The following is a 20,796-nucleotide window of genomic DNA, read 5'->3' as shown; positions in this document are numbered from 1 at the left end:
CTTTGTGTGCGTGAAACTAATGTAATATAACAACATCAAAACTTTAAAAATTCAATTATATGCACCTGATAGTTGAAAGTAAATTGGTCACCTTTTGGACCTTCCTGAGTGAACAGATCTATAAAACAAATAAAAAACTATAGTTTCAATAATAAAACAGCAACAGATGGATTTTCCTCATGATTACGATAAAAATAAAAGTAACTAAGTGTACGCTCCACGTTTACACAAGGGATTAGAGACCGGCCATGACGCCATGACGCTATAATAGAGCCTAGCCTAGTCATGCCGTTTGCCGTCACGGCAAACAACTCGGTTTTACTCCCAAGACGCGCCAAAGATGTTTCACTTCAGTAAACTTACGATTGGATCCCATAACGTAAAGTTATGTTTAAATTTGAAGACATAGTCGATGATCTATAGATATTACACCAAAGTATTAGGATATGAGATACGTTTATTGCAAAATAAATAACATAACCTAACGTTTATAATATACATGTAAATTAATTTACTGTCAACTGGTCTACGCTTACTAGAAATGTTATTATCATACAAAATTCAAAGTCCTGATATTCCCCACCTGTCTAAAATTTCACGATCAACATGCAAACAATGTCTGAACTCCGCAAATAATCAGTAGAGCCGGTTGAACACTCAGTAAAACGAGTATATAAGCGCGCCGGTATTGAGATACTGGTAAACAAGGGATTCGTACTCTTACAAATACAAAAGTACCATCGTTTAAGAGTGCTGATAAAATTTAAGTACTTTACCTTTAAAACACATACACTCCTATGAATACACTCGTAAACTCGTATGAAGCATGATTTGTTTATATGTATTTTTTTTTAGAAAAAAGAAGAAAAAAATCAGTTTGATATAATTATATTAAATAAAGAAGATTTAAAAGTTAGGTCAGATATATATACTGTATTGTTCATAGATTACATTGAGACACAGCTCATGATAAAAGCTATCTTTCCGGGAGATTTTCACGTGTACGTTCGCGAAATATATAGCGTGTGTGGGATTTGTATTTCACTAAACCTTACAGCAAAATAACATATAAAAACAAATTTTATTTTATACAGACATATTGCATTAGGAAGAAGAGTGTTTTCTGTGTTTTTTTTATGAACAAGATAAATATAAGAATTTTATGTTTGAAAACAAAACGGTAAAGTTATTTTTAATATATAATCACGCAGTATTAATGGTTATTAAATAGGAATGTAATTGTAGTTAAATTATAACATTAAAACAATCCTAAGCTTTTAAAAAGCAGCCCAGATTTTGAGACTTCAATTTCTACTTTTACAACATTTAAAAATATTTGCACTTCAAGGCGAGTAGAGTTTAAAAATCTTACTTAATCTGGTTTCTACGGGCCCCGGCTTCGGGCCCCGGCTTCGGGCCCCTTTTTTGTAAAAAGGATGGAATGGATGATTTGTATACGGTGTTGTATATAAAAATATTAAAATTTTGGTATCGATTCCATATAAAAATTAAGTAGAGAATAGTCACTAGAAAGTAAATATTGAGCTTTACATAATTTTACTACTATGTACATATGTCTACCTGTACTACCTTTATAAAATCACTAGTTTAGTGTCTGAAAGTTAAAATACGAGAACATGTCAAAGGCAGCCGCCTCGTTACAAATGTTTTCCTTTTGACTTTGTCGAAATAAACAATCGATTCCAAACAATGTTTACAGACTATGTCGACTTTAGTATTAAATTAACAAATTTTTATTTTCCAATTTTAAGAAATATTTAATGGGGGTTTTTAATTTCATTTTTTATCACATCATTATTTCTAAATTCTTAATATGATAATTTATTTTTTATAATATGTAATGATGAGGAGCAATAGAGAATACTCGTCTACATAGGTGATATGTGCATGTGCATGTATAGGTATATAGGGCACAGGAATACGATGGGATAGCAATCCGACAAGAGTAGGACTCAGAAAAAACAGTTTTATGTGATTTTCGAGCCATTAGTCTAATCTAGTGTAGTCATTAAGCGTTCGCTTGGTATAGCCCACACATCACATTAATTTTAGTGTCAAATAATAATTTATTGTTGTGCACCGGTTTCAAAGTTGAATTAGATAATGTTAATTTAACTTTGAAACCATTATAGGACATAACATCTTAGTTCGTAAGGTTAGCGATATTAGTTTAAATATTTTAACGGCGCTAATGTATTTTGGTTTTGGTATCCACTTACTATCACAAGTACGAATATCGGTATTCGACATCCTATTTTATAAAATACAAGAATAAACTCAAACAAAATATTTGTACTTAAAACAAGCTTGTCATATTTGGTTGACCTCCTATAAAATTACGAGAGCAATTTAGTGTTGGAAATGCACAGTGCACACGTACGCCAAACTTCGATTATTATCTGTTACAACTAAGCTGGCTTTACCAAATTGTATCAAACAAAACGTGCTATAGGTGCTTTGTTAGTAACTCATGCTTATTATGAGAGCCGAGGTTGCCTAGTGGTGAGAACGCGTGCATATTAACCGATAATTGCAGACTCAAACCCAGGTCAGGCACCACTGAATTCCTGTGTGCTTAATTAGTATTTGTAATTCATCTCGTACCCTGGGGTGAAGGAAAGGTGTGTCTAATTTCACTCGCGTTGTAGCAGCGTAGTGGAATATGATCCAACCTTTTCCTCAAAGGGAGAGGAGCCTCAGCCTTACAGAGGCCAATGTACAGTCTGTTAAAATACATAAACACATCGCGCCAAACTTTTCTCTGATTTATTGTCATTAAACTTCATAAGATATTCAATAAATTTAGTATCACCTAACCAGCTTTTGAATGCGGTTTTCCCTAACCATTTCCTGAGGGCCGTCAACACACCTTCCGGCTCCTCCTGCTGCCTATAAAATAAAAAAGGAACAACAATATTATATAGTTATTATGTTAGTATGCTATTTCGTCTAATACACACACATTTACAATTTACGATTTAAGAAACAAGCGAATACCATATGTAAAATTATTTTTAACAATAAAATAACTTCGCGAACGAAATCGATGTATATGCTAAGTGGCATTACAATATATGATTTTTTTTCTTCACAAAATAACGCCTGTGACAAGACAAGTGAATTAGAATACAGTATATAACTTCGTAATTCGCTTGTTTTCCCTTGAAAAATAAAGGGTAAAGTTAAGCATGTCACAGATGTGAAAGACAAGGGTTGAAAAGATAAAATTGTTTCTATCTCTCGACTAAAATTGCCGTTATTTTAAAATCTTCCGAGACTATAACATGTTACCAGTGTATACTCTTTTAATATAATAACTTTTTAATACTATGTGTTTAATTAAAAGTTTTTATTGGAGTAAAGATATAAAATAGAAAATCGCACTGATGGGGTTTCATAATTCTTAGCACATCTAATATAAATAATTTAGCGCCTGAACAAATATATTAGCAATACAAGTTTATACAACATTATCAACTTAAAAAATAAAGCAACTTCCACACTTTCAGAGTTATTCATTAGACAATAAACATGGTATGTTTATTATAATATATAATAGATATGCATATAAGTTATTTGTTATATGAGCTGATAATGAGTTAATTTCAGTATAGTAAGAGCTTATCAAGCAAATCAATTTCATTGTTTTGGACATTGATAAGTACATTCAGGTTTCGCACGTGACATTAGCGAAATAATCTGTGCCCTCTTGGCACAAATAAAAGCCATAATAAAAATAAAAATAAAATACATTTAGGTAAATATATTGAAATCGGTTTTTATTCCAATTGGTAAAAATAATGTTTTAAGACGTAAATTTATTATTCAATTGTTTGTACTATAAGAGAAGTTAGATTTACAATAAAGGCATTTTATTATTTATAAGTTATATAATATACTTATATTTATAAATACATATATTATTATTGATAATAAAACAATTTACGTTCGTATATTTAAAATAAACAACTTTATATCTTAGTTAATTAGAAATTTAAATACATAGTGGGTATTAAATACTTAAGTTTGACACTAAATGAAACCTGCCACAAAATGAACGCATTACTATGCAAATAGAAGTTGTAAAACTACTCCAGGATTCTAATATGAGACGCAGACTATAAACGTGGTTTGGAATTTTGAACACCAGAGGAATTAATGGAAGTTCAAAGACAATGAATTGTTGTAAAGCATCATGACTAGAAAACAATTTCATATTTGCTGCATGCAAGATATAACGATCATTTTATTATGATACTAGAGACCCGCCCCGGCTTCGCACGGATGATATACTAATACCAAATATACTACAGAATTTATTTATTTATTCACATCACATTGCAAACTTCTAAATTTATCAGTGTTTCTTTACTATATTGTTCATGTATTATATGTACATACCCTAGAATCACACTATCTATTTAAAAAAACAACTAGGTACTACTCCTAACACAGTTAGTGTGTGATATGGGGCAGAATTTCTTACTGTCTTTAATCAAATTTGTGTATGTGATGTAATGTCATATTATGTACGACATGGATTAGCTCTTTTGCAAAGTTTTTTTACTGAGGTCGATTACAGCTCTTTCGAGGGTGGTACCCTACGGAACCCTTTCATGTACGTGTGTGTTTTTTATTACTTTTTAGTACATATTTATTTGTTTTAAAATAGTGTTATGTTTGATGTCGGTTTTTCTTTTTGTTAAAATTTTTCTTTATATAGTATGTAGTGATAACAAATAGGTACAATATAACCAGTTTTCACTCATTAGGAAATACAAACCGCTATGTCCCTGCGTTTTAAAACTGTAATATCTTCGAAAGTATTCATTTAAATTACATGCTATAAAGGGCTATATTGATCTATATCGAATGCACAATTTATTTAGGGCACCTAATTGGATAAGGATTAATGCTATATTGCTTAAAATCGCTTCGAAAATAAGCCATTATTTGTCGTAAAAAGTAACGATGGCAAAATGTTTATTGTGGGTTATCTTTACGGGATATACATATGCCATCGCGGACTTTTTTGTAGACATTTATGTGGTATACAATTTTGTAGTACATTATTTCGATCTATCTAGTAGGGTTCAGCCATCGTTTACAATGTAAGCGCAAAAAATATATAAATTTACGCATTTTATTTTCTGGAAAAATAATAATGGCAAATACCTTATTTAAAAAAGGATTTTATTATGCTGTCTTAAAAGTTTATTTTTTGTATGAATTTATATAATATGTAACTGCTTCATAGGTCTGGTGGCTTATAGAGCTCTAAATTTCGATGTTCCTGATTAATCACAGGTATTGGCCATGACACGGGCCATCTCTGTTAAGCAATTTTCAATAAAAACTCATAATTTCGAAGATAGCAAATTTTTTAATTCCGTCATTTGCAAAAGCACGTTAAGTTAATCCATTTAATAATTAGACAGAGTATATATTATATAGTCTCTGTACAGACTCTTGCCCCACACAGTTTGCTAGTCTCATAGTCTCCTAGAATGACCGGCGTGCTCTAAATCGGTCAGGGGAACGTCATTTGTTTAGGTTAATGTATATGGTCTTTAAAGCTCCGCTTGGTATCCTAAGGATCGCATGCTGGAAGAAATATTGGTACTACACACGTTTGAATTGTGTACCACAATGTACATTGTGGTACACAATTTAAGATACTTTATGTGGCTATTTACTTTTATGTAAGAAAGCTGTTTCGACCACGGTAATTGTTTCTCGTAGCGTCAGATTTAGAGATCCGGAAGCTTAGAAACAAAATAGCGGAGGCGCCATTTAAATTTTGAAATTAATCAGTTTGGTGTTTCGAGAATTTGTTGCAGAGAAAATTAAATTGTTTAACTTTTAAGCTATTAAATCTCGAACTGAGCATGTATTTTTACTGTACACTTATATTAGTTACTATAAAAATACTATAAACTTTATAAACGTCAATTGGAATGTTTTATTTTAATTTACAAATTAATTGTAGCCCTCTCTCTTCTGGAAGCCCCGGGGCAATAGCCTAGTATGCCCACCCCTAAATCCACCCGTGCGTAACGTGACGTAAAGCGACTATATCGCACGTACATATTATTTCAAATCAAACTGGAACGTCTTGATATTCAAACAGACCATTTTTGATGGTATAGTTTGGTGGAGTAGAAATGAGCCACCTGATGGTTAGCGGTGACAATAACATAGACAATGGCGCTGTGAAAATTATTTATCATTAAATATGTGCATTTAGTTGATCTGGTTCACTTACTTTTCAAACCGGAACATAACGATGCTGAGTACTGCTATTCAGTAGAATATTTAATGAGCACCAGATGGCCTTGCACAAAGCCCTAACACCACCAGTCTTACTTAATAAAGTAATATCTCATTATTGAAAATATTATAATGTAACACGACAAATAAAAAATACGTTAAAATTGTCACAACTTATCCTTCATTTATTTAAATGAACAATGATAGATATCACAATAATTACCTATATTTTCTAAGCTATCTGATCCGACTTTAAACGGGTATAATTAAGATAATTGTTATGGCATCAGATATGCTGAAAAGCTTTGGCTCCAATCTTAATACTTGAGAAAATAACGGTCTCAATATTAATACTATTGTACTACAACAATAAATCATTTTAAAATACAAAATTTTGAAAGATGTTTCTTCTGTATTATTTTATGTAAACATTAATTTAATAAATAAATATAATGTATAGTTTTTTCATAAATTCAGACATCCAGTTTAAAACGTATTTTGTCTTCTTAAAATTAAAATAGGTTGTTTATAGACTGTCACCATAACATCAATCACTCTAACAAAAATCATGATACATTTAATGAAAAAAATTATCATACTTATAAAAAAACACATAATTATCCAAAAAGTATTCAAAACAGTGGGCATTGCTATTTAATGATAAAAAGTTGGACAGTTTGTATTAATGAGCGAGCTAATCTCAGAGATTAACAATCCGATCTGAATAATTTATTTTCCGTTAGACAATCCGCTTATTGAACAAGGTTATAAGATACTTAATATTATAAGATGGACTTCAGGCTATAAACATGGAGCGAAGAGCAACCATTAACGTCAACCAACGTCGCAAATTGTAAGCAACAAGCATATGTTATCCAAATTTAACAACCAAGTGTATAGTAATCCTAGCGAATGCTCGGCGTTTCGCTGCAATAACTTTTTATATATATTTTTATAGTGTTGCCCATTAAAACTTAAATGTCAACTATAAACAAAATCAAATATACATAGTCATACTAATTGCTCGTATATTAAAAAATCATATTAGGACGTAAGAATATTTTTTTTAATTTCAAAATAGCTTACTGCTTAAACATGATGCGGTGTTTATCATTCTTATTTATTGTTTGAAACGAGTTTATTATGCAACAATTTAGATAACCTGTTCTTATATTAATAAAAAGAGCACCGGTTTCAGAATTTTTAATCAGTACACAAAATACGAGCAACTTGGAAGAGCCTTTTTGGATAATGAATTTATACAAAAAACTCTCGTGTACAAAAAAACACTAAGATGATATTTCATGTAATAATATTAAGTTCATTTTGTAATGAAGACTTTTTTTTAAATATATATGTCGCGGATTCCATTTGATCTAAATTATTGTTATCCGACTTTTCGAAATTATTACTTTAGTCAGTACGCACGTACGCTGTACCTGTCCCAAGACTAAGAGACCAAGAGCCTCATTCAACAAAGGAACATACATTGACAGATTTTTAAACCATTAACATCTCAACTGACCCCCTATAAAACTTAATCACGTTGTCTTTCTAATATAAATGAGTTCGTATATAAATTCATAATCTCCGACGTATAAAATAAATAAACATAAAAAAATATGGTAGTGCTTTATATACCGGTCAAAATGTGATGTTCATTAACGTCCAGAGCATTACTTAGTAAATATCACGGAACATTAGCTAACCCCTTAATACATGGCTATCATTAGAAAGGATTCCAACGCTAAGCTACCATTAAGAACTTGGTGAAGAGAGTATTATAAAGTTCGTTACTTAATACCATAAATTGACTATTAATACAACGTAATAATAAGTCAAGATGAAGTAAGATTAATTAATGTTGAATATTTATATATATTTATAGCAGCTTTTATGAAATTCCATAATTCGCATTTATACTTATTTATTAATTATTGTATTATTATATATCTTTAATTTTAAATAAATTATATAAATGCATGTTAGAACGGAATTAATTTTATTACATTCAAAAAAATATATTTTAAAATATTATATGGAACCATGGAAACAAAAAATAAACATTACTTTGGTTTTTTTATAAATCTTACAATCAGATGGACCATAAGCACGTATGAGACCAAAAATTAATTTAAAAAGATAATCTTTGCTTTATGAAATTGCCCTAGTTGCAAATAAAATAAATGCATTGACCTATATGACAGTTTTCCATACATGCAACGGTATACAAAATCTTTGTTGTCGTTTCAGAAATGGAGAATAGTTCACTTGTAATATTTTCAGTTGTTTATGTTCGGCACCAGATGTTCGCTCGAGTATTTTATGTTTACAAAAGCTGAACTTAATTTATGCACAATCTTACAATGTTTCGTGAAGCACAAGCCCTTATTTATTTGGATGTATTTGTTTCTATTTTATATAGAATATAAAAACTTTACAAACACCCTACATTAAATATAACAAATTTAAATAGTCATGAACAGGTTAACTAATATATATTTACAAAAATATTCAGGATAATATAGGTGCCATTCAAAAATTGAATTTTTTATTTTTACTTTTAAGGAACATAATTTAATAGATTAATTTTTTCTACAGATAATTGAGATTTTTACATAATTTATTTTGACTGGAGACAGGATTTTCTCGATGTAAGGTTACTATGTAACATGATAAGAAATGCTATTGATCTCACCAACCTTCTGTGTAAAGTGAACTTTGGAGTACCAATTCCTCTTCTGCGGTATACTATTAGCTCTTGTTCTGCCACGCACCAGAGCCGTCTGGCGCTCCCTCAGTTATGTAATTGTATAACGCACTCAGTCGATCTATTGATGTAAATAATGTTAAGCTCTCTCAAGCTTTCCGCAAACAACTCAAGCTCTTTTAAACCGATAATACTGTAACGTCTGGATCATACTGAAATCATTTTATTTCATTCAACTCATTTTATTTGAGAAAATCTTTATATATAACTTTATTTTTATGTGTTATTCTAGTTTTAGATGTTGAAAACAGTTTTTTTGTGTTTTCTAAATATTTATTTATTATTTGCAGTATTATTTACTTTATTAGTTAATAAAAAACTTTTATTATGTCAATTTTTATGGTATGTTTTGAGTATTAGCAGCTGTTTGATTTTTCTAAATTGTAATTATGTGTTTTCACAATTTTTTTACTTTTGAGTGATTTTAAATTACTCTAAACATATTTTCATTCTAGATTATATGTGATATTTGTATAACTTATGTTAAAACACCTTCAAATTAAAATAAACAAGCAACTTCTACACAAGAAAAACTTCGTAGTATTTGGTATGAGAAAATAGTACGTGACAGTGTGGGAATCACAATGGAAAATATATAGTTAGACTCAGCATTAGTAGACCAGAACCCTCCATACAAATATCCACCTACAAAAGAAAAATAATACCTAATTAAAGATTTAAATGAAATTTATATTAATCAACTATTAATATGTAAATAACTATATACAATTATTTAAAAAATATATAATGGTGGGTAATATGGTGGTAGTTTATCTTTATTATAATTTCGTAAATCGATTTTATGTAATCCCTTCCGATTAGTTTAAACTATATTTCTGCGATTATTATCGAAGTAATAAAATACAATATTTAGTCATTATGAATAATTCTAGAATCGCTCGAATAATATAAATAGCTCTTTTCTCTTTTTTTTTTCTTTAGTAACTATTATGAACGACCGTATTATTTAATTCTTCTATGGTTAAATAAAATAATAATAATGTGTTTATACAAACAATATAAATAAAGGGTGAATAATCATGAATTATAAAAAACAATGTTTGTTAAGTAACCTCTAAAATATTTGTACTTAACACTGTTAAAAATAAATGTTTTGTGTGATTCTTTAGATAAAATATCTTCCCTTAAGTCAATCGGAGTAGTGACATTGTAAAATCTATAAACCAATTGCTACGTAAATAAAAGAAATGTCGAGACTAAAAGTTATGGCTTTATGAAGTGAATCTTCAACCGTTTAAAAAATAAAATTAAAAACATATATGGAACACGTTTGATGCAAAGAGTATATACAGTGCAAATACTTTGACATTTGCACGAAGAATATCTTTTATCTGTCGCATTTTGTATCTGTGCTTTAAGTATTATTAATATTGGTATTAAAGTTTGTTTACCCTTTACTAATTTAAGTAAAGTTTATTTATTTTGTATCAATTACGCTGAAGAAATTAATTAAAGTTTTGTGGTATACCTATGATTAATCTTTTTTTATTTGACATCTGACAACTCAGTTGTGGCATCCTCACGGTGCAAATTTATATATTTTCAGTAAACAATAGTAGTAAAGTAGTGAATAAAAGTAATTTATATAAATTAGTAAGTCTTAGGTCTTTGCGTATTTTATATTATTAATCAGTTAGTCTATTTAATGTAATTAATGAATGTTATTTTGTAACAGACGCACAAGCGAGAGCGCCGGCGGCGGAGCGCGTGTATTACGCTCCACGCCCGACTGGAGCGACACTGCCATCAGCGGCGAGCATCTCTGGTCTCCTACCTCCGTTTCCGGAGATTGCTGCTATGTCGGAGAAACTGAATGTCAGGTACAATGCCAAACACGATTATATACACACCTTGAGCACCGAAACATTTTGGATAGTTTTATTGTATTTTCATAGAATTGTAATTAGAATGCGTTCAATATATTCAAATTAAATAAAATATTTACCTATTTACTAAAGGAAAAGACTTTCACGGTAATAAAGAAATTTATATATTTCAGACTGAGATGGCTCAGTCATTAAAACATGTGCAATTTAACTGATTACTTCGGGTTCAAATTTGAGCCAGCATCACTGAATTTACATTTGTGAAATTTGTGTTGATAATTCATCTAGTGGTCGTTAGTGAAGCAAAATATCTTGAGGAAACTAGCTTGTGTATAATTTAAATGAAATTCTGCCACATGTGTATCTAGTATCTACCGACCTATATTAGAACTGGGCCTACGCATCGAAAGGATAGGAGGCCTTATCTCAGTGGAACAAACAGGCTGTTACTTCTTTTATATATCTATTAGTAGTACCTACTTAATTATTTTACGACATAAAGAGAAGTAGGTATATATTTTTTCATTTTTCACCTTTAAGATACGGGGTTACCCACAATCATAAAGATTTTTCGATGAGAACTAGATAGATTTCACTTATGTTAAAAAAATCGTTGTAATATTATAAATCTTGCCGTAATGGCAGTAATCGTGTCTTAAATAGTTGTACCATACGGTTACCAAGCTGGGTTCAAAAAACCCAACGCTTACAGATTTATCAGAATTCAAATACATATATATCAACTACTTGGTGGTAGGGCTTTGTGCAAGCCCGTCTGGGTAGGTACCACCCACTCATCAGTTATTCTACCGACAAATAACAATACTCAGTATTGTTGTGTTCCGGTCTGAAGGGTGAGTGAGCCAGTGTAACTTCAGGCGCAAGGGAAATAACATCTTAGTTCCCAAAGTTAGTGGCACATTGACGATGTAAGGAATAGTTAATATTCCGTACAGCGTCATTGTCTATGGGCGATGGTGACCACTTACCATCAGGTGGCCCATATGCTCGTCCGCTAACCTATACCATAAAAAAAATATGAAAAAATATATCCTTAAGTATTGTGTAAATAAAAAAATGCCGTCTAAGTGTTATAAAACAGAGCAGATACTTTCAGAGCTGTGAAAGAACACATAAATAAAGGCGTAGGACGTGTGGTAAGATGTATGTACTTAGCACTTAGCCCGTCTGGAGAATCCCTTTCCGCTGTACTGATTGTCTTAAAATATTTGTCTTTGTTTTATGTCTACAGATAAATATAAATGCGAAATAAAAACCTAATAATATATTAAAATTAAACAAAAACTAACAATCTCTAAGTATTGCACCACCGGCTTAAGGCCTTCAGTTTGGACCTCATTCCATCAAAATACATTCAATTAAGAGTTCCATACGTTTCTTTTTTCATCATTATTTAAGGTAGAAAAGTTACCTATACACAAATAATGTTGGATTAATTAATGAAGTGGATGCTCGATGCCGACGAATGACTTTATCGTAGGGCTCTACACAAACCACAATCATTGGTATTGCATATCATTAATAAAAATAACTTTGCGTATAAAAATATAGTTTGATCTACTAAAAAAGAAATACATGCTGTATATTCATGTATGTATATTTGAATTGTAGACGGCTTAAGTTCAATACAATTCACTTGAAATGAAGTAATAAATATTGTAAACTTTTCCTGTCTGAAAATTAAGATAACGAGTATGACAAAAAAGATAACTAAAAGTAAATCTAAATACACTAAAATCGTATTTATTTTATTATTTGGAAATCTAAGAGCGATATCGAATTTAGATTATGTTATGTTTTAAATAGCGTTTTCAAGATAACATAATATTCATATAACATTGACACAGTTGCAGAGAAATGAAACAAATGTTAAAATAAATACTCATATTTTTTTAGGAAAAATCACTGGTCAGCTTGTAACTCGGAAAGTGAAACAGGAGTCAAATAATTTTCTTTTCTTTCATTAACTGTTTACATTCTACATTGGGTGTATAAAAATATTTTGGGACAGAACGTAGTAATGTTATAAATGGTACCAATATTACAAATATGTCAGTTTTGTTAATACCAGTTCTTAATAATATTTGTATTTAAATTGAATAACATACCCCATAAGCCTTCCTTTCCTTGCTTTAGAAATTATCGACATTTCTCTACTATAATATGCATGTATTATATACATCTAATCCTACCTCTTGTATCACTGATTGTTATTGATGCAAAACACATTAAAAACTGAAAGTGACTTTATTTTATACTATGTTTATTGCAATGAGAAAACAATTACTATAAATGCGTTTGGTTAATGTTTTATTTTCCTACTTTAAATATGGGATACTTTAAATACTTTCCAAATTATTAAAACATTTTGAAGCAATTGTTAATATACACAAAATATTATTATACATACGAATATTGCGTTAACTTGTCCATTATTGTAATGAATTATTCTAACAGTATAGCGGATATTTTCGTTACGAAATATTATATATACCTAATATAAATATTATAAAATATTATATGTACGTTGTTCAACTTCGAATTTTCTAGTATTACAATATCTTATGGAAGAGAATAATGTACATTTTTACATACAAAACAGTGTTTTTATTCCTTTGAAAATTGATATGCGTCATGCTTACAAATTTTCACGATTTTCCTTTTAATAACATCGTTCGTTTTAAATGTAACCTTAGAAATGCTAACATGCGTTTTTCGTATCTCTCGTGTTCTTTTAACGGATGATTTTGAATTTTTTTAATACATCTTTTTTGACAGAAATCAGCATAATTTATCGGGTTTCATTCGCCTTGGTTACGGAATTTCAAGAAAAGGCGAAGAATTTATAAATTCGTCATACCATTATCAAGTTTACTATCTATTGTGTGTTTGCGGTCGTTAGTTGAATGTAAGATTAATGAGCCGTTTTCACCATTACCGCCGCAATGACCTGTCACTGTCGATACAACAAAAGACTGCCTCGGGGTGCACGGCGACAATCATTTACTAATTGCGGTGGTTCGCTCTATTTACGTAATGAATAAACATTTGAAACACCATGACTAACCATTATGTATTCATCAACATCTTTAGGCGTTGCAAAAATAAAAAGTAATTCTCATTAGAGTGCAAATAGCACAGAAAAATATGAAGTTTTATTAAATTAGAAATTCCTTATATTTTATTCACATGAGCGTGCGGGTGTACAAATGTAGGCCACATTTTCATGCAGGAGACTTCATTACATCCCCCGTCTTGAACATGGCTGTACTCTATGCCAAAATGCTACATTTGCAAACTACCTTCATCATCATTATAAGCTTTAAAATGGTCTTCATATCTTGGTGGTTGACTCTGAATAGTAAGATTGGAGTAATCTCTTTTAAAAGTAAGTTAATAAATTTATAATTTTTTTAACATTTATAATGAGTCATTGACATAAAACGCACGAACAAAACCCGTCTAACAGGATGAAAATTTTCACAGGAATTTATTTTGAATATTACATATAGTAAGCGCTTAGGAAGTTATTTTAATTAATCACTTAATAGGGCTAAAGAAGGGGATGAAATGTCGTATAGAATCTAGTAGTAAGAATCATCATCAATCTTTGTTCATACAAATGATGGTTTTAAATCGTTTTTTATAAATACGTCATATTGTAAGGTAAACTTTCGATAAAATTTCGATAGAATATAATAAATATGGCAATCGGGTTTTAGGCTTGCTTCTTGAGTAGATATTATAAATATGGGAATTGGTCTACAGCCAGCGCAAACTACAAAAACCCTTGAATACTTTAGAAAATTCACGAAAGTACACGACTAGAGGCTTGACAAATTAACTGGCGTACTACAACATTACAATTGCAAATAATATGTATATGTATGTTCAAATAAAAGATATAAATTATGTTATATTGAAAATTAATTATAGTCATAGTGTCAGCAGATAATCTAGTACAGTCAGAGTAAGAAAACCTTCGTCAGTTTTCAAATTCATTCCCTTTTCAAGTCTTAAGCTCTTAGTACCTTTTGTACCTAAACATCAAATAATTGCGACGCATTATGTCATTCTCGATCGGTAAAGCAGACTATCGTTCATACCGAGCACACAAAAATAGATCTTTAGGTGACAAACCTTTTCTTACCCCCACTGTAAATTTAGCATAATATCCAATCCACTTAAGTGTCAGGCAATTGTGATTGTTATCTCATCGGGTTGATAATTGATATAACCTACTCGATCTGTCAATTCAACGATATAAAAGATGCTTGCATATTATTTCTACAATGCTTCGGACGAGAAACGGCTTATTTCAGAGACGAGTGCATCGTCTATATCAGTTGCAACTACCCTAATCCTGTCAATCGGTTTTGAGATTTGATTCCTATATAACATTCCTAACAGACCGATATTTCTTTTTTAAATTGCTTTCGAATTGTCAATAGTATCATTGATATATACCTAAGCAATAAAACTCATCTAGATAAATTAAACGATCTTTTAAAGATTTCTGTATAATTGGTTGAAATGACACCCCATAGAATTTTGTGATATTTATTTTTATTATAGTGTCGATTACCTTGACAATTACTGTTCTGACTATATGTATGATATAATGTAATGAAACAATTCAAATTCGGGATAGTCAATGACGAACCACTCATTTTAAAAATAAATCTAAAATTCTTTGCCCCTACGCCACTCATAGACATTATAACAAGCTCCTTATATATTTGAGTAAGACTTTCTTCATAACCCGCCCATCGCGTATAAACATCGCGTGCGAGACTAATATTTCTCTTACTAAGAAAATTTTAGTTATTTTAAAATGGTTGAAATTTTTTATTTTTAAACGCTATTATTTTCAAATCTTTTCATTCTAAGCATTCGTCCATTATACTAACTTATACTATTTATTTTTGTATTGTTACATTGTTATAGTGCCGTCTTAATGGACAGGCAGAAAATGCCTTCAGGCACTAAGCTTGTCTTATGATCCAACTACATTTTGTCGGCTATACATAGATGCAATTTATTTATAATAAATAGATGTCTTTGTTAGTAAATGATTGTATCTTAATAAAAAATACTATTACTATAATATGGTATTTTATTGTTAGTTGTTTAATATCACTGTTGTCTAATCGGCAGTAATTAAGCGTAGACAGCAATTAATATGTATTTATGACAGTAATCAGTAAAAAAACGAGAGATACGGTGGGACACTCAGTTGGAATGAAGTTATTTTAATTAAATATTGTGTAATATATGTTTGATATAAAACTAAATAAACAAAATTTGAGTATAATTAAATGACAATTGAGAGGGTCGGGTCGTCTGGAGAGGACACAACGATTTACCCTTACGTGACCATTTCTGACAAGTCATGTACAACCCGCATAAAAAAATTTCGTTCCAAAAAAAAAAAAAACGACCAACAACATACAATTAAAAACAGAGAGACGTGATATCGAGTTTTAATTTCTATGGATGGTAATGATAGTTCGTGTATTGAAGGTGAAATGATTAAAATTTCATATAATATCGATGTTTATGGTGACTAATTACCATCAGGTAGCTTACTATCAATGCCACTGCATTATATCATCATATATGTCAGGTTGATAATGCTCAACAGTCCTTTGTCCATATCATAGCCTAATCTGCTTTAAGTGTTTAGCCAAAACTGAACTGATTAAACTTATTTTAAGGAGCCACTACAACCAATAAAGGGTTTGACAAATACACAATTGTAATAAAATAAATTTTAACCATATATAAAAATGAACCTCACTATGAACCGTAAGAATTGATATCCAGTAACAGTCCCATATAGATCAATCAGAATGAACTACGAACAACTTAATGAATTGACTAGTTTATTTTATAACACACGCGCCCATTAAAACTATTTTTTAGAAAAAACTCAACTTTGAGGGTCGTGCTAGTAAATTTATATGTATTTATCAATTCGAAATCGAGACGGGCAGCTAGGTTATTAATAAATGGTGCCTAACGGTTCTTAAGGAAGTAAAACCTCTTTTGATTTCAACCTGACGCGCTTCTTCAGAGCTTTTTCAGAGCAACACGAAATAAAATAACTTGGCATTACTATAAAAGATCGATCGATTTAGTTGTGATATTAATTATGATCAGTTAAATGATTTGTTTGTGTACAAAACAGAAAAACATAGTTGCGTTCCAATTAGTATACCAATGTGTAGTCGTCAAGAATTTTTAACAAATAATTATTCTTACTTTACACGAACAATCTTCCTACCTACGGCTTTTCATTAATACAGTTCCCAACGCCAAATTACCTACTAACAAGCTTTAATTAGTTTTTGTTTCTTGTTTGTCCCAAAAGTCGTGTTTCTAATGTTAATGGAGAAACCAAATGTTATTTTCAGTTAGTGATTGAACAAACAAACAAACAGTAACAGGGTCTTAATTACAGTGAATTTAAACATTTTTGAAAAACTTAACAGTATCACAGGGCAGTGCTATGTAATAAAGTAGAAATATTGTAATTTGAAAGTTTCATTTGGATATTATCATTCATTTGGATATAAGTATTATATACATAATATTTACAAATGAACGAAGGAAAAAACGCACTCGTCCTCAGTTCCTAATTCAGCAAAGGTTATCGAGTTTGCTTTATTTTAATTTTTTTTTATAGTTACATTTTTCTGAACTTGACGTCAAAGGTCTTTGTTATGGTTTCGTTCGGTGTGACGTACACTTGCAGCCTACGATCGTTTTAATGCCGTTATTACAAAGGCTAATGGACCACCTTATATATAACGCTATTTAAAAGTTTTTACCTTACCAGATGGCCTTGCATAAAGAATCTCCGAGTTACTTAGTTAAAATGTAATAAAAAGTATACTCTTATATTTTTACATATAAAATCTAAATAAAAATATGGTATAAATGAAAGCCATGACGCCACAGCTCATATTATAAAACTAAAGAGCAAGTACCGTTAAGTTCATGACATTTTTTGTGCTTATAATTTCTACTTATGTTCGGCGGTGTAGGAAAACATTGTGAAGAAACCTTAATGGGTTTAATAAAATTCTGCCAGGCGTGTATATTTTGCGAGTGAAGAAAGGAGCGCATTGCGTAGCGATAAAAGTAAAGGTAAACTTGTAACATCAAGCTTTCAACTTCACAAAGTTACTACATCCTTCCGGGACCGAAGATTCTGTAATAAAATTCCGCAGACCATTTTACATTTGGCTCTAATTAAATTTAAAACCCGCGTTAATATTTTAAAATAAATAATGCTCAATTATAATACTGTACAAGATTGTAAAAATTATAGAAGAGCTAAACGTTAGTACTTTTTGTTATTACTACAGGATACATAAATATCGTTGATTATTACATAGTTATCTTTTTTGATAGATGAAAAGAAATACAAAATTTCTTACCGGATCTTCTCCGTTGAATCAATATTTCGAAGCGATAGTTGCTTTAGTTTAAAATTAATATTAACCTTGTACGAGGACGATTCAAAAGTGCTCGTGATAGCCTACGTGAATAAAATATGATTCAATTTTAATTTACAATTTAGTGGATATCCTAGTAAATGGAATTATATTATTTTTCTATTCATTAATGAAAATACACCTAACAAGACAAATAAGAGCAATTAAATAAGTCTTCATTTATTTAAGAAATAATGATAGCGTGATGTGGAGTAAATAATTAATAACGTTAGTATATATCGTTCATTGATATATTACATTCAATTTAATAAATTTCTTACTCTTAGAGTTCATTGACTCTTAGATTCTATACTTATCGAATGTCTTCATTTTCTGTCGTCCAATTATTTATAAAAGAAAAACATATTGAGAGCGAGTAAATATAATGAATGGAGTTAATTAGAAATCTGTTTTATACCATCACGCATATCGGAGAGGCTTACTTAGTTAATTTAATTTGATCAAACTGAATCTAAACAATGGACCTGTTCGACATTATCAGGGGTATACGTGACCTACAAAATAGGGTTCAAGCGATGTTTTGTCGTTAATAATCAAACTAGAAGCTTAAATGGGCCCACTTTATTCTTGTAATATCACGGAAACGTATATATACATGATGTGTTCCATTATAATGTAATTATCCGACTAGAGAGTAAATAGCGTTGGGTCAAGATTACCTCGTTACCCCAGGCATGATGTAAATTGAGATCTGCCATCTGAAGTTAGCGGAGCGGCGTCTCACGTAAGTGTAAGATAACCCTACACATGTTATGAAGGTTAGGCCTCGAATACAAATGTTTATTTGTTGTGATATTGCGTGCAAGGAAGAAGAGTAAAGGTTGTTTCATTGTCTCGCTGCTGATTTTTATGACTTGTCAATGTCTTAACAAAATTTACACTGTCAATGCGAATTTTAAACTCAAGATATTGAGATGGATAGATATATGATCTCCTTTTCAGGATTTTTATATGTATTCTTTTCTTGTTCTTATTCCTTTGTAATATTGGACTATTCAAAATATTTTTCTTTAAGCGTGTATGTTTTGAACGCCTTAGGAAGAGTATTTTTTTCTTTCCGGGTACGGATATGTTCAAGCAGTAGGATATTTATAAAAAAAAAGCGGCTTTATTTATGATCTTTATTAAGCGTGTGATCTGTTAAACAATTCCATGTATTATTTCGAATATGAAATGAATAACGATAGAAAAGGCGAATCAGTATTTAAGAAATCAGTCGTTAAGAATGTGTAAGGAGGTGAACGTACCTAACGAAAATTTACAATCTTAGTAACAAGAATTGTTTATTATCCAAGTCATATTTTTTTTTAAATATATATTTACATAATATTTTATATTACAATTATTCATTTTGTCTTTTACATAATATTTATTGATGTTATCGTGAATTTACATGTATCGATGAGTTGACAAGCGATGACGTTATCAAATTCGACTCAATGGCTTTATATTCAAATATACGTAGCATATTCTACATGTAAAAATATTTACTTAAAATAACGTATTTGCAAAGAGCGCGCCGGTTGGAGTAAATTATTCACCCTGAATTTTTCTTACATGGCAACAATCATATGTATAGTTTCTACGTATCTATATCGATTATCTGTTTAATATAGGTAAATATTTGTACGTAATTTGGCTTATCTCACTTTGTTTATCTCGTCAAATTATAATAGAAATCATAAATAATATTTTTAGACAGTTTAATTAATATTTAATATAGCAACATTATAAACATATTAAATTGATAAAGTTGAGCTACAAAAACAATCTGATATTTTGAAACAAGGGTTCACGGAGTAGACATGTAACTTTTTATTTGCTTAAAGCCTTGTTAAATTTCTGCATAGTTCCCGAAATACGTGAATTCTTTACCAAAATAAAATTCAAGATGACAAGGATGCTGGTAGCGTATTCGTTTGTGAATTTGAACGCATTGAGAATTAAGTAACGACATTTGATATATAGATATAGGTACATATGTAATCTAAACTATTTATTTTCTTTTGTACAGAAACATGGAGCGCGAATGAAATGTTCCGCGTGCAAAATCGTGGCGCACACTGCGTGCATAGACATTCTTATAGACCGCGTTCAGTTCACCTGCAAACCTACATTCCGAGATGTGGGGGTACGGCAGTACAGAGAGCAAACCTTGACCCACCACCATTGGGTCCACCGGCGCACCGAAAAGGGCAAGTGCAAGGCTTGCGGCAAGGTAATATTAAAACCTTTTTAGTTGTGTGCTGTGGAATGTTTTTGTATTTAAATTAATTAGAGTTGATGCATTTTGTGTTGTTTTGTGTTGTATTTAACATTTATGTGTTCATAGTTTCACACTTTG

General features: G+C 30.5%; 1 protein-coding gene across 7 annotated transcripts in view; it reads left to right on the top strand.

The window, feature by feature from the left end:
• Nucleotides 1-20,796, top strand: part of LOC124544060 (eye-specific diacylglycerol kinase) — a 102,905-nt gene that overhangs the window by 58,732 nt on the left and 23,377 nt on the right. For all 7 annotated transcript variants that reach the window (XM_047122472.1, XM_047122474.1, XM_047122473.1 and 4 more), the window contains 2 exons: nucleotides 10,758-10,902; nucleotides 20,467-20,670. In XM_047122472.1, the coding sequence (XP_046978428.1) occupies nucleotides 10,758-10,902; nucleotides 20,467-20,670 (349 nt within the window). The remainder of the gene's footprint in view (nucleotides 1-10,757; nucleotides 10,903-20,466; nucleotides 20,671-20,796) is intronic.

The sequence above is a fragment of the Vanessa cardui genome, chromosome 4 (genome assembly GCF_905220365.1).
Source record: "Vanessa cardui chromosome 4, ilVanCard2.1, whole genome shotgun sequence".
NCBI classification, from domain to species: Eukaryota; Metazoa; Arthropoda; class Insecta; order Lepidoptera; family Nymphalidae; genus Vanessa; species Vanessa cardui.
This window is presented reverse-complemented; position numbering and strand designations above follow the sequence as displayed.